General features: G+C 34.4%; 1 protein-coding gene across 1 annotated transcript; it reads left to right on the forward strand.

Annotated features, from left to right (window-relative positions):
- Positions 1-1,707: 1,707 nt before the first annotated feature.
- Positions 1,708-9,977, forward strand: LOC149792946 (uncharacterized). Its single transcript, XM_089968924.1, has 5 exons — positions 1,708-1,939; positions 2,762-2,812; positions 4,219-4,275; positions 6,528-6,584; positions 9,850-9,977. Exons 1-5 carry the CDS (start codon positions 1,888-1,890, stop codon positions 9,975-9,977), a joined length of 345 nt encoding a protein of 114 aa, XP_089825050.1. The 5' UTR covers positions 1,708-1,887.
- Positions 9,978-14,450: the final 4,473 nt, after the last annotated feature.

Genomic DNA, 14,450 nt, shown 5'->3' on the forward strand with positions numbered 1-14,450 from the left:
TTCATTGTAACTCCTCCATTAAATTCACAGGAAGAGTCATATGGAAAGTTAATGAGTCTATGATAGAATGTTGTGGTAGATATTTTCAAGACAAGACGCTCCTTTCCATCAGGAATTTAACAGCCGACGACAGGTACAATTTCTATACATGTAAGGAGTTCGGAAGTGAATTTGAAAGTGATCCGTACAGACTCAATATTTGTAAGTTGATTGCTCTTATTACAAAGCATGTTTGCTTTTTTGAAACTTTTCTTTCTCTCTGCTAGTTATATCGATATTCAAATCAAACCTGTGTATTGTGTGTCTGCCTTTTTGCGATAGAATAATCATTTACAATGAGTTCTATGTTCGTCGTATTTCATACATTTGTGGTACTATATTTTAAAGAAGTGACGAATCAACATACAATTATGTCAATGATGGTGGTTACACAGGTTTGTTAATATACTGCATAGCTAATATAAAACATTCATGTCATCTACTTTTACAGTACGTCCTCAGATAATTCATATTCAAGTACCAATTAGAAATTATGTGACTATTTATAAGAATGATGTTGTGTGGGTGTAATGTTGTCTGCTTTGTTTTTGTTGAAGTGAACTTGAAACTCAAAATGGGTTCACGGTTTGCTTTGTTTCTTTGACGGAAGGTCATAGGCAAGGAAATACATCTATATTTGAACTTGTTGTTGATATCCATTAAAGAATGATACATTTGGAAATAAATCACAAATTCCATTTAATCTGCTAGTCAATACTATATTATATCATAAAATTTAGATAATACGCTGAAATGAGATGTTTAGTAGACTTGTATTTGATATGAAAATGTTCAAAACAAAAATTGTTTAACTTTTGCAGCTGGACCTGATGGCGTCACGTTTGAGTCAAACGTCACGATGGCTAAGGAATATGAAGGGTTAAGTTTACCCTGCTATGCAGACTGTAAGCCGATTTGTATCTGGAATTGGACAAAAGTGGAACCTTTGTCGGTTAATGAAAAAGCTATATCAGCGGGCAATATATTACGAATAAAAAACTTAACAAGAAATGATGGCGGGAAATACTCGTGCAAAGGACACAACATCATCACCGGCATATCCCTCGAAGGCTTTACTTATTTGGACGTTCTTTGTAAGTATAATAATAATAATAATAATAATAATAATAATAATAATAATGATAAAACTAATAACAATAACAACAGCAACAATCTTTATTACTGATGTCATACTGAGGACGTATAAACTCGAATTGCTTTCAACAGTTCAAATGAATATTCATGAGAAACATTATCCCCAAAGTGATTTTCGGTGAAATTATGATGAACAGAAGATTGGACAATGTGTTAAGTACGATTCTCTAAACCTTTATATAATACTGATATCAGAGTATAACTAAGTCTAAGTTTTCTTATGTAATTTATACAGTGTGTATTCTTAATGAATGTATGAACATTTATAAATTACATGGGCTCGATAAAACATTTTATGTGAGCATGCACGGATTAACATTTTCTTCCAGAAAACTTGATCTCATGTCATTGTGTTTAAACTGAAATTATCAAGTAAATACTCTCCGGATAAAGAAGTATTGCATTTTACCTATTGCCTTTACATTTGGCTATGTCCACCATTACGGATAATACATCAATGTTCTTTTCGTTTTCTTTCTAGATGGCCCAGATGAAATTAACTTCAATATATCTGGTAATATTATTCAGGTGAATGAATTTGAGAATATATATTTAAATTGCTATGCTGACTGTTTTCCGCCATGCCATATTGCTTGGATTGAGACACATGCGAACACTCTGACCACTAGTTCAGAATTAAAGCTTGAAAGCGTGAACAGTGATATCAACTACACTTGTCATGCGACAAATCCCATGAATGCCAACGCTTCGATTTCGAGTACCATACACATCAAAGTGAGATCAGGTATGAACAGATTCTTTCAAACGAACTTCAATTATCATAAATATAGAAAGTTTTTAAAAACTTTTGGCGAACACGATGTTCCATTGAATAACACAATTAAACTTTCCATGATTCATTCTAATAGCAAATATTATGAATTTGTATGCGAATTATAACACAGGAAAAGCAGAATAAAAATGAAATAAAGTTTGGAATTATTGTAAAATCCAGTATTGTTAGTGTTATGCCTTGCCGCTGTGACTTTCGCAACCAAAACATGTGTTTGTAGGTGCAACACAAATTAATTCGCACACTAATTAGGCCATCTCATGCATGGTTGAACATTGTCATTTTCTTTTATCAGTTAGGCCTTTCTCTTTCTTAAGATTTAGATTTACTGTCACTGTCATGTTCTTTTCTATTTTTGTGTTGTTTCTGTAGAGAAATATGTACAATCATTTAGTCCAAAAATATCTCCGGTACACCCTGCTGTATATATTTATAACAAAACACAAATGCATGCACAAAGACAAACCATGTACTCTAAAACATGTAGCATTGTCTAGGGAAATTGAAATCTCAGTGTTTCGAGCTTATACAACTCAGCCTTTGATATATTTCCCGTATAAACCCAGACGAAATTATGTGTTCATATAAAAGTGAGGAATGGACAAATCGTCTTGCCATTTTCACTAAAGACTAGGTTGCATTCGTTTTCCTTTTTATCATATTTTTTGTGCCTTTTGTCTAGCACCTTTATTTTTTAGATGTTTAATTTAGTCGGGGAATAATTTGTATTATTCTGCCCAATACGGCGACATTATCCAGATTTTGTTCTTTCAGGGACCAGCTATAACACGACTACCCCTATGATACCGGGGAAGAATATCGACGGTAACGTAAAATGTGTACACCAAATTCTTCTTTCTTTTGTTGTGTCATGAGCTAACGCAGAAAATTGGTAATGACATATCTTTTAATAATTCAGGTAAAACGAAACATGTTAAATAGATTACAGTACGAAGACGGGCATATGGCTGCGTGTTTATGAGATCATACTTTCTGTTTAAAATACATTTATAGACAAAAATACCATGATCAGTTTGATGGAAAAGACTTGAACCCCTACTGTTGTGATAGTATATACACTACAGAGTGTATAGTATTAAAGGGAAATTAATGTAAGATATCATTTATGAATCATATACATCGGTGAGGGTTGGCAAATGATGGCTGTTAATAGATATCGACATAAACCATTTCCTACAAAACTAGTTATGTTGAGCATCGGGTAGAACAAATAATAAAGTCATACGATTTACAACAATTGGTGGTGTCTACACTATGAACACATGCTTGTACATGTTTATATCTCACTATAATCTTTGACTTCATTTAAAATAGAAAGACAAAATAACAGAAAATAAAAATGATATTTATTGGAACATGATACATTTGTTGAGCTTTACAATTTCTAAAATACTGCGTATACAAAGTGATAGTTCAGCGACGGACGACCTGGCTGGCTTACAAGCTGTTTAGTACTGGTGAACTAGGGTTTAATATCCAGGGACAGGGTGCATGGAACTACTGTTTAATATCCAGGGACACGGTGCATGGAACTAGGGTTTAATATCCAGATGGTGCATGGAATAGTATGGTCATCATTTAAATAAATTCAAAATTATAAAGCTGAGGCCAGAACCCATCGAGCAAAAACAAACATATGGATATGATCCACGGTGACATAACTCTATATATGCAATATTCCATTACAGAATTATTTATAATCGAAAATGCAGAATTGATTCAGGGAGAATATACAGCAATTGGCGGCTCTTATAATTTCCCACACCTGAGTCCAGTGATATCGGATTAACTATTGATGAAATACAAATCAATGCCCACTTAAACATTAAGTGTGGCATACCATCTTAATGCCCACTTCAACAATAAGTGTGACTACCATCATAACTGTCTAGTGCAATATTGGGGGCAAATTTGTTTACGAAATGTTATGCATTTATTTCACATTCTGGCGACCACTGACAACGACGAAGAAATCTCGAGATTATGACACAATTATGAATGCATCTCTTAAGACAAAATAATGCATTAATTATATTTTATCTATTAATATAACAATTGTGCCTCCGGGATATGTTGCGTCTAATTTACTATTTGTTCTTGTCAAATATATATCATACTGAAACACATATGTACAGTTAAAGCCTATAATACCTAACGCATTGTAGTTGATAAAGCAGACCTCTTCAAACGATTCATTTTCCTCTTTACAGGAGTACGTTCGTCTACAACAACCGCAGTGACTGCAGGTGAATATACAGAAACCACTGGTATGTATTTTGGTTCGTTGTTTTCATTTATTTTATTAAACTTTACTGTGGCTACTGTAAATTCCTTTCATCAATCAATATTGATATGATACATTGTAAGATTGTAACTCTACTGAGCAAATTAAATATTTCTTATAAAGGCTATGAATGTATAAATTTTAGTACCATTTAACTCTCTGCACACTGTCTCCGTCAAGCATTCACATTTCATATCGTGAAAACATAAATAATATACCGTATGAAAGATTTGACGTGTAATCAAGGATATTGCAATCTGGAAATGCACCGATTATTTTTAAACGTTTCTGAGACTAGAAATGAGATTATAAAACTCAGTATTGTGATTACATTATCCTGATTCCAACTTCTTCCTTAATCGCAAGTTTGTGTTTGTTTTCTCGCCCAGTGCTGTTCACACTTTAGATAAACATGAAAGTTGTGTTGAGCAATATTACACCAATATAGTGCCGGGAACTTTCTCTTAGAAGTGTTTTTCTGTCGAAAGCACTATTCAAAAGACGTTATGTCTGCATGCATAACAAATATTGATGTAACTTTCTTGCTTGGCTGCAGTCGATTAACATAGATAATTGCCTATCCCGAGAAAGATGAACACTGTATTGTGTTATGATAGCAGAAAGGATTTTAAGTTGTATAAAAGTTACATAAAAAGCCTGTCATCAGTTCGAATTAAAACAATACCACTTCAAAGTTTGTTTTTATTGGTTCAATGTCATGTGCAAAAGTATTGTCAATAAAGTATTTGCTACGCATATATTTACCAGTATTCACCCAATACGCTCCGCCGAAAATGACATCTCGCGTTTGCGGCTTCAATCAAACGGATTTATATTATTATTGCAAATGACTTCCCCCGTTTTACAAAACACACACACACACACACACACACACACACACACACACATATATATATATATATATATATATATGTGTGTGTGTGTGTGTGTGTGTGTGTGTGTGTGTGTGTGTGTATGTGTGTGTGCGTTCATGTGTCACTAATGTGTTCATTCGCTAAACGATTAATAGTTATGTCAGAGATAACGAAAGTATGTGTAAGCAAAGGTGGGTTTTTTAGTATTCATATGTTTGATAGACAATAAACTCCAAGACAATTTTTTTACGACATCGACATTATCGAAAGGAATAGTGCTAGAGCAAAGACGGTAGTACAAGAATAGTATGTCAAAGTGAATACGAAGATAAAATAAATTGGGGGCTGGGAATGAAGAAGGCTACGTCTCAACTCCAAAATGGAGTGGACTCAATTGACTGTAATATCCTTAGCAGGGAGGATCCCATGGCAGAAGCACTACGACTAGATGGACAGAAGACGTGATCTAAAAATCATATAGATAGGTAGGTAGGTAGGTAGGTAGATAGAGATAGATAGATGAGATAGATAGAGAGATAGATAAAAATCATATAGATAGGTAGGTAGGTAGGTAGGAAGGTAGATAGAGATAGATGAGATAGATAGAGAGATAGAAAGAGACATATAAAGAGAGATAGAAATAGAGATAGATACATGAGAATATAGATAGATGAGAATATAGATAGATGTGTATATAGATATATATATATATTAGTGACTGTGTGTTAATGTGCATTTGAATATGTTCAAAGTTATAACTCTTAGACCAGAACTCATCGGGTAAGAACAAACACATAGGTTCGATGCATGGTAATGTTGGTTTAAAATAGAGGTAAGTCTCTGCATATGCCAATTGCTGATTTAGATTTATTTACCATAGATATCACACGATATATTCTAGGAGAATGTGCAGCAATCGAGGAACGCATTTAATGTTCCCCACCTAAGCTCAGTGGGGTGGAGGAAACATTTGATCAAATATAAAGCTATGCCAACAAAAACATTATCACATAGTTCCTCACGTTTCTCGTGGTAGTTTTTGAGTTAGTAGTTTGTTAATTATAGGTTTTCCATTGATTGTTCGTTATGGCTAGTACCGACGACGACGGATGAATTCAGACTCGGTATTTTTTACCAGACCAGGACAATGTACAGCATCCAAATAATAAGACTAAGTAATACATTATTTATATTTTATCTCCCAATATAAGAATTGAGCTTTCCTGTATTTAGTATTTATAATTCATTACTTCATCACACCAAAGCCATGCTACCCTGAAAGAGGGGAAATGTAAAATATCGAATGCATTGACATGCAATATGTAAGAGCTCTTCACCTGCTTCATATTCCGCTTTGCAGGAGTAAGTTATTTCACATCAACGACAATGAATGCAGGAAAATATACAGAAACTAATGGTACGTGTTACATTTTTCCATGTTTTTCTTAATTTTGATTTTGTTTCAACTTTCCTGTGTTTACTGTGAATATATTGTGCTGAACACTATAGTTCCAATGTGGAATGCAAATTATTTTGGATGTATAAAATTATAAGTTATAGCATAAATTTACTATTTTTTAAAATTTGCTAGTGAAATGTTTGTCTACTATATCGTGCACACATGAATACTATTATCTATGTTACAATTGGTGTGAAGACAAAGATATTGAAATGTGGCCGAGTCCCTAATAGTTTTTCCAAGTCTGTGAATAATACAGAGAAAACAATGGAACTCAATATTGTGATTACCTTGTTTCGATTCCAGCATCTACATTGATTTTTGTTCTCAACCAATGCTTTTCAAAGATTAGTTAAAACATTATTACGGCCTCAAAAGTGTGTTCAATTATAATTAACTTCATGAAACCGTCGCGTCACTTCTGCGAATATGAATATAACGACCCGAAACAATAAATAGAAACATCGTGTAAACGAGGGGTTTCTCGATCATATCAGTGATTAGATATATTGTATATATTTAAACGCCTTATATGAGTATGCTTCTTAATACAAGTTTTGAAAATAAACTGTCCGAGAAAATACATTGTACATGTTCGCGATGTTTGGCCTCTGGCTTCGCCATATGGTCTGTCTCCGGTCCATTATATATATCACCCCATCGGTCTTGGGATGTAGTAAACTGGCACAGCTACAATCTAGATGAGGATTATTTAATATATTTTACATTACATACTTAGGCAGTCTTTGATCCGACCGTTGGTTTTCAATAAAAAAGTAAGCCCTCTACTACGGGTTTATGTTAAAGAATTTATATTTCTCACCCATGCGACAGAGAAATCTAGTTGTTTTGCTAACCTTACTTTTCTTATCTCAGTCTAGTCATCTCAGACCAGTCGGCTCAGTAAGGTGTCCACGCGCTCACAACTACTTTTTAAAAAGGAAACCTTTGTTGCCTTCTGTTCTGCCTGACGTAGTTGTACTAAAATCAAACAACAACAACAGCAACAAAATCTATAACAAAAACATAGTAACTTAAGGTAAATCCATCTTTGAGAACACACTACAAAAAACATTTCGAGAGAGACAAAGTCACAAACGCATACGATGTCGAACTTTTTGGTATTATGCTAGTTCGTTCCATTTTATCTATATACGGCCTAGCCCAGTACAATTTTCAGGACAGCGTCATTAAATGTATCTGAAGCTACATGAATAGTTTTAAATACTTTGTGTGAAATGAATTATATACTGTTAGCTACATTTAATGACGCCGATCTGAAAAATGACTCTGCTGCAGATAGGATAAAATTCTCAATGCTGTGTGAAATGAGCTATAACAGAAAACACTGATACATGCACATAGACTATAGACCTATACACTTCATAGCATCCCAACTCTTAAAAACTACGGAAAACTTAGTATGAGCCATAAGTGTTATATAAAACGTGCTTTGTTCTTATTTTGTCAAGCATCACCATTGTGCCCCGGTTGAATCAAAATTATACCAACAATATTTAATGACAAATAATGCACTTACCAGCCTTAAGGAATCATTTATCCGTCAACGCATTAATCCATACCATTTGCCATATTTCCAGGACAGACAAATAAATGTTCAAAGAATCCGTGAACTTGAAAGTTTAGCACATGGTTATCCGCTAGAGGCCGTTTTTGGAGGGTCTATTATACACGGGGGTGATTTCCAAATCATTATTAAGGACAACACAAGTATGTCACACACAGTGTCACCTCCTCCAAAGAAAAGAATAATTATATATGATAGTGACACATATCTCTAATTACCCATGAATAATCTAAAGAAGCATGTTAATCTTCGTTACAGCTTGTACCTAGTATAACTACCGTAGAGCTGAGTAGCCAAAATCGTTTTATTATTTACAATATAACTTTTCAAACTTAGAACTGATGTAAATACAAGTTTCTTGTTATAAATATTAATTATTTATTGTCAATTTCATATAACATCCATATATTAAATGTGATAATACCTCATTATTATGCGACATTTTATGTTGTTATTTTTGTTTGCTCACGCGTATAAAGTGTACTTCGGACACAACGGTCATACCACAGCCCTCGTTAACAGATTTATATTCATGCGCCGCATGTAACCATTGGACGTGAACACCAGTGAAGAATTCGTTTTACTTTAAAGGAAAATATTGGGTGAGAAAAATAATCTACGTTGGGGTTTGGACTGTGACAACGAAATCCCAGTCGCGGGTTTATATTATGTCTCCCCACGAGACTTGCCCGAGTGGTGAGACATATAATATAAACCCCCGACTGGGATTTTGTTGTTTCGGTCCAAACCCCAACTTAGATTATATGTCTAGTGTCCAGCCTAATGTGGATAGTAAGGTTTATGGTTGTGACAATGATACTAGAGCAGGAAAACAGATAAGTCGCGAAATTCATAATGTATTCAACGTGTAAGACACCGTCTATTATAATCAGTAAAATTAGAATAAAGGTGTCGAAACTAGAGCTATAGAAGTGACTGAAAATATAAACCACCATATAGATTTTAACTCTGTCAGGTAAACAATATTAGAGTTGACTCGATGCGATTGAAATCCCCGTACACTGAAACGTACAGAACTTAATTAGTATATTAATTTCGTTCCGGTATGAAATTAGCAAACCAAGTTAAAATGACTTAGAGCTGATTCGGATTACTAGAAAGGAAACAGAAGGTAAGCATTAAATAGGAAAACAGAGGAGCAGTTGCAGTAGTTGAAACGGTAAATACATATTAGGTAATTAGGGCATAAGTCGTATGAAAGCAAAATATGGTCTCGGATATTTGATTTTCTTTTACTCTGAATTATCCGGTTTGACGAGTGGACTAAGCCGCGTGTCTTTTCAAAATTTCCATCCCAGCTCGGTTAGTGTGGTGCGAGTATCGGAGAGATATTGCCAGTTATGTTTCGCTTGTTCATCCCGAGATTTTCCAAGGTTCTTCCTCCTTCAGTTATACAGGCCGCCATATATGACCTATCATGTGCTGAATAGGGCGTTCAACCCAAAACAACAAGAACAGACAAATCTATTATATTTGCAACATAATCATGGGCCAGTGAGGCGTGTGCACCATATTTCGCTATATGCTTTTTATGGGTACCTTTTTAATGTATGTTCTTATTATTCAGTGTTTACAATATTTATGTTGCCTGGATAATAACATTCTATATTTCAGGTTTCCCTTCCGTACGCCACTTAACGTATATTGTTCTCGGAATGGGAGTCATCTTAGCTGTGGGATTCTTTTCCTGTCTTCTGCACAATTTTGTAACATTTTTAAATAAATATATTACTGTTTTGTGAAAGTGGAAACAAAGTTTGTATGCACGTGATAGAGGGATTATAAAGTAAAATTCATTTTAACTTAAATGCAAGAAGATATGGCATATAGCGATGGTTCTTACCCTTGTTTATAGTTCGATGACTTAACTCATATAATTAATTGCAATCTCGTATATGTTGTAGATCAAGTCGCTGATTTTTAAGACACATTGTTGTACATTAGATTTATATAAGACATGGAGCGAGGAGACATGTGGTGTAATACCTCATTCCAGTTGTGTATCGTACCCTTACACCTTTTTCTTTCCTATACAGCTCATGTGTGGGCAGATTATCCCAAAACATGTCATTTGCACCGTCTAACAACGATGATGGAAATGAAGAACCTCAAGGGGAACACCAGTCCGGAAAATACTGGACAATTGTAAGCAATGCAAGAGGAGCATTGACCACTGCCATTGAAACAGATAATGAGCAATACTATATTCAGTCACCACATAGTGTAAATGACATTTTTCAACAGGATAACTTTGAACATTCGACAAGTGTTCATGTTCCCATTGATCACGATGCGTACTTAGAGACGGCTCACGCAGATTCCGTGGAGCATGTTGATTATATTCATCCTGTTCACTCAGGTCACGTGGAAACAGACGTTGTACTACAGTGTGATACAACTGCTGTTTGAAATGATATTTATAACTCTATGTACAGTAGGACAGTATAAATTCATTTGCGCGACTCTATTAACGTACATGATTGTTTGTGAGATTTGTGCAAACAGAATACAAAAATAGGAAAACATTGTATTAGTTTGCAGTATAATACGTAACGCTGATATAATACATATTCGATTACACTGTAACATACATTTTTACTCACAAATGTTTTAATCAATTTGAAGTAATGGTTTAAGGCATATAAAACAACTTATCTCGAAAATCGCAATATCCTTATCATTCCTTATTGAAAGCTGATGTCCATTCGGGAACAAATGGAAACTAACGGGTGAGGTTCTCGGCTTGCGCAAATTATTGAATGCCGCAACAAAATAGCTTAAAGTTCGTTTTAAACTTCAATTGGCCATAAATACAAGAATATGGTCATATGTTGTATATACATTAAAGCTATGTTTAAAGGGATAAATAAACCAAAATTATTCCTGGTCTCGTCTTACATATTTCATAGTTTGGTCATATATACATCAGATATTATATTGCCATCGTTGTGAATATTTATATCGCCATTTTCATTCTCAGATTTTTGTCGACAAGCTGGTTGGTTGTTTACTTGCCAAAACTTGATATATACTATTCTCTTTTTAAAAAAGGGCTATAGTGGAATGCAAGCTGGCGTGACATGTTACACCTTTAAAAGCCACATTGCTACTGTGTCCACGGTTTATCAGATTTGAAAGGGCACGAATATGTTGATGGACGAGCTGTTGCAGTAGTATCTTCGGTAACGACGTGTCAACGATCGGATACATTTTGCGATATAAAGTCAAGGAGATTGTTAAAAATAATAATGTATTTTTGTTATCGATACAAAATCTAATTTGCACAGTTATTTTAACATACGCACACAACCGAACTGAACTATGTCTCATTAGTACAAAATAGTAGTAAACGTGCACTTCTAAAATGTTAGACTATGACTAGACGGCGGATAAGAATATCGATGTCTTAGTAAAACGGCACAATCGGCCCTGTGGTCATAAAAAAAAAAAAAAAAAAAAAAAAAAAAACATCAAAGAAAGAAACAAAACTATTTTAACAAGATTGGTTTCTTTCTTTTATATGATTTGCATAAAAACTTGCATTGAAAAAGAAAATGCAAAATTAACTAGAACAAAATAAAGGAAATAAAAATGTTTTCTATGTTATCTATCGTCCATGTAATCCATTTATTCATTCATGTGGGACATTTAATTCGATTTGGTTTGATTCAACAACAACCACGCTCTCTTCAAATCAGAGACAAAACCCCACCAACTCACCAACACAAAGAGCTATACATTCCGTTTGTAGGAAACGTCAGGATATGACAAATTCGAAAACTGTTATACCTATGAATATAAGACAAAGTGTACATTTGATTTTGTTGATATTTATGTTAATATCATAGGAAACATTTTTAAATGAACGTGGTACCTTGTGAAACATGAGTTGAATGTTTCTCATTGCATTACATGAAGCACAATAAAGAACAATAAAAACAAGAGATTTCCGAGACGGATTTACTAACGGTTTGAATAAGCCTGAAAAATAAAGATAGCACCTTGTATCAAGCGATTTACCCTGTTTTAAGTACACCAATTGATCTTACATATATGCTCTCTAAGCTGAAATATAACATAAAAACTAATTGGTTTAAACAATATCTATTGGAAACTGATAATGTTGAGGAAATTAAGTTCTTATAACTGAAAATTTGTTTGAAGTATTGGAATAGGAGGACAACGTTATAGATGTCCACTTAGCGATTCATGCATAATTGGATGTAAATTGCATTAAGTCCATTAGAAGAGCTAAAATAAGAGGTACATCTATGTGAAGATGCTTATTAGATTTCACTGATGCGGGAATGAGGAAGAAATAAAATACTCTCTGGAAACTTGCTTATGTTGTTTTGCACTGATCAAATCATTTTGCACACAAAATGTTATGTTACAAAATGTAACGTTACATTGCATGTAATCCAATAGAAGGTATCCAAATTAAAGTTGGATGTCCTATTTATTGTTAATTCCAAGGCATCAGTGGTAATGGACACAAATAGTTCGGCACAATTCTAGGGAAAAAAATTAGCTGAGCACATTTGACCATTGGTCAGTTAGTAACTACAAAAAAAAAAACAACCTACAATTAATGTATACTGAAAATTAAAAAAAGTATTGATATTATTGTAATATTTTGCATTGGGTGAGACTGCGCAATTGGTACTTAGAGAATAAACATCTACACTTGAAAAATCTAGTATATGAGAAATAGATAAACGTCTTCATCGACTTTACCAACCACCAATGTGAAGAATATGCTGATTTCTAAGGATTACCTCCTCTTGACTGCAAATGATGTTGCTGCTACATTTAATAAAACGATCATGAACACTTTGTATGTATAGTTTCTGTATCGGAGCAGTCTTTAATCCCTATTTGATCATTAATGTATTTATTGATTTATCTAGAACCATGAAACGATAAAAATGTGCCTTAGTGATTAGTATTGTTATAAATATTCTTTAACCTTAAAAGTCACGGTATCCGTTGGAAGCGAACACTTAGTCCTCGACATGAACACGCTTAAACATGCATTTATATTTACTCATTCAGTTCCAATTAAGATTTACGAGAAGAGACAGGGGCTTGCCTTAATGACTACGCTGTCTAGCTTCAGTTCTGAGTTAGCGGGGTTTATTTCTTTTTAAAAATGCTGATTTTAAAATTATTGTTTTGGTAACAGTGCATTTTGAAAACGTATTTGACATACATATTATTTTCTGTCTCTGTCGACGTTTGAAGATTTTAACGAGGATGATTTCTTTAAAGATCATGTCTCAATGCCTACAAGTGTTTCATTAATGTCCATCCCTTTCATATTTAACTGCTGTGTTTTTCAGTCTTGTCTTTCAGTCTTCAGCGAAGATATTTGCGAGCCGAATCGTAGAAACAAGACAGCCAAGATAAAGATGTTAATTCTGATCGAAGCCACAAGCAAAGCGTACCACACTGTTGCTAATTTGGGAAGAAAATATATATATAAAAAGTTGGAAAATTGTATCTTATATATGATACGTACCGAGAACACCTCGCGGGACACAACAAGGGAAAGTATAACGCCAAGTGATAGTACGCAACCACACCAGTTAAGATCTAAACGGGTTTTACCACAACCCCGCCTCAAAATACACCGTCACTTAGTGTACTGCTTGCTGTAAATACATCTATAGAGGCTGGGCTTGATTCACACAAAGTCTTACCAGCAATAACAGTTTTTTCCGAGCCATATATCATCTTATAGTGAGGCACAGTTTGTCAAAAATGTGCTGTCTTATAGCAAGCAGAAATAAGAGAGTCGACTAAACCTAAGCCGGATATGTAACAACGAGATGAAATAGTCAACTGCATATTTGACAAGACATAAACGTGGGGCTTAATGTACTTACTCAAAAATAGAAAGATGACTATCAAATATACTGAAGCCCTAAGAAAAATTTTAGAAGCACGCAGAAAATGCTACCAATAGGGAGGCCTTACGAATAAATTTAGGAAGACATTTGAAGACTCCGAGAGTAAGATCAATGACGTTAGCACCATGGATCAACAGTTGTATGAGTGTCCATTCTCAATTGTGGCGCTGATGATCTACAGGAGACTCAAATATCATGGAGGAAAGGCCCTAATGATTCATCCCCATCAACACCTGGCCTGTCTGGTGCTTGGAGACAATGTAGCATCACCAGACTATAAGAATCGGATAAGAGTAAGACTGG

Source organism: Sinohyriopsis cumingii, chromosome 8 (genome assembly GCF_028554795.1).
Source record: "Sinohyriopsis cumingii isolate HCF-2022 chromosome 8, ASM2855479v2, whole genome shotgun sequence".
Classification (NCBI taxonomy): Eukaryota; Metazoa; Mollusca; class Bivalvia; order Unionida; family Unionidae; genus Sinohyriopsis; species Sinohyriopsis cumingii.

Excerpts from the sequence above, each read along its gene's own strand:
- LOC149792946 (XM_089968924.1), top strand. The coding sequence starts at position 1,888 with ATGAATGCCAACGCTTCGATTTCGAGTACCATACACATCAAAGTGAGA. Across the intron at positions 1,940-2,761 it reads ACACATCAAAGTGAGATCAG|GGACCAGCTATAACACGACT; the intron begins GTATGAACAGAT and ends TTGTTCTTTCAG. Across the intron at positions 4,276-6,527 it reads TGAATATACAGAAACCACTG|GAGTAAGTTATTTCACATCA; the intron begins GTATGTATTTTG and ends TCCGCTTTGCAG.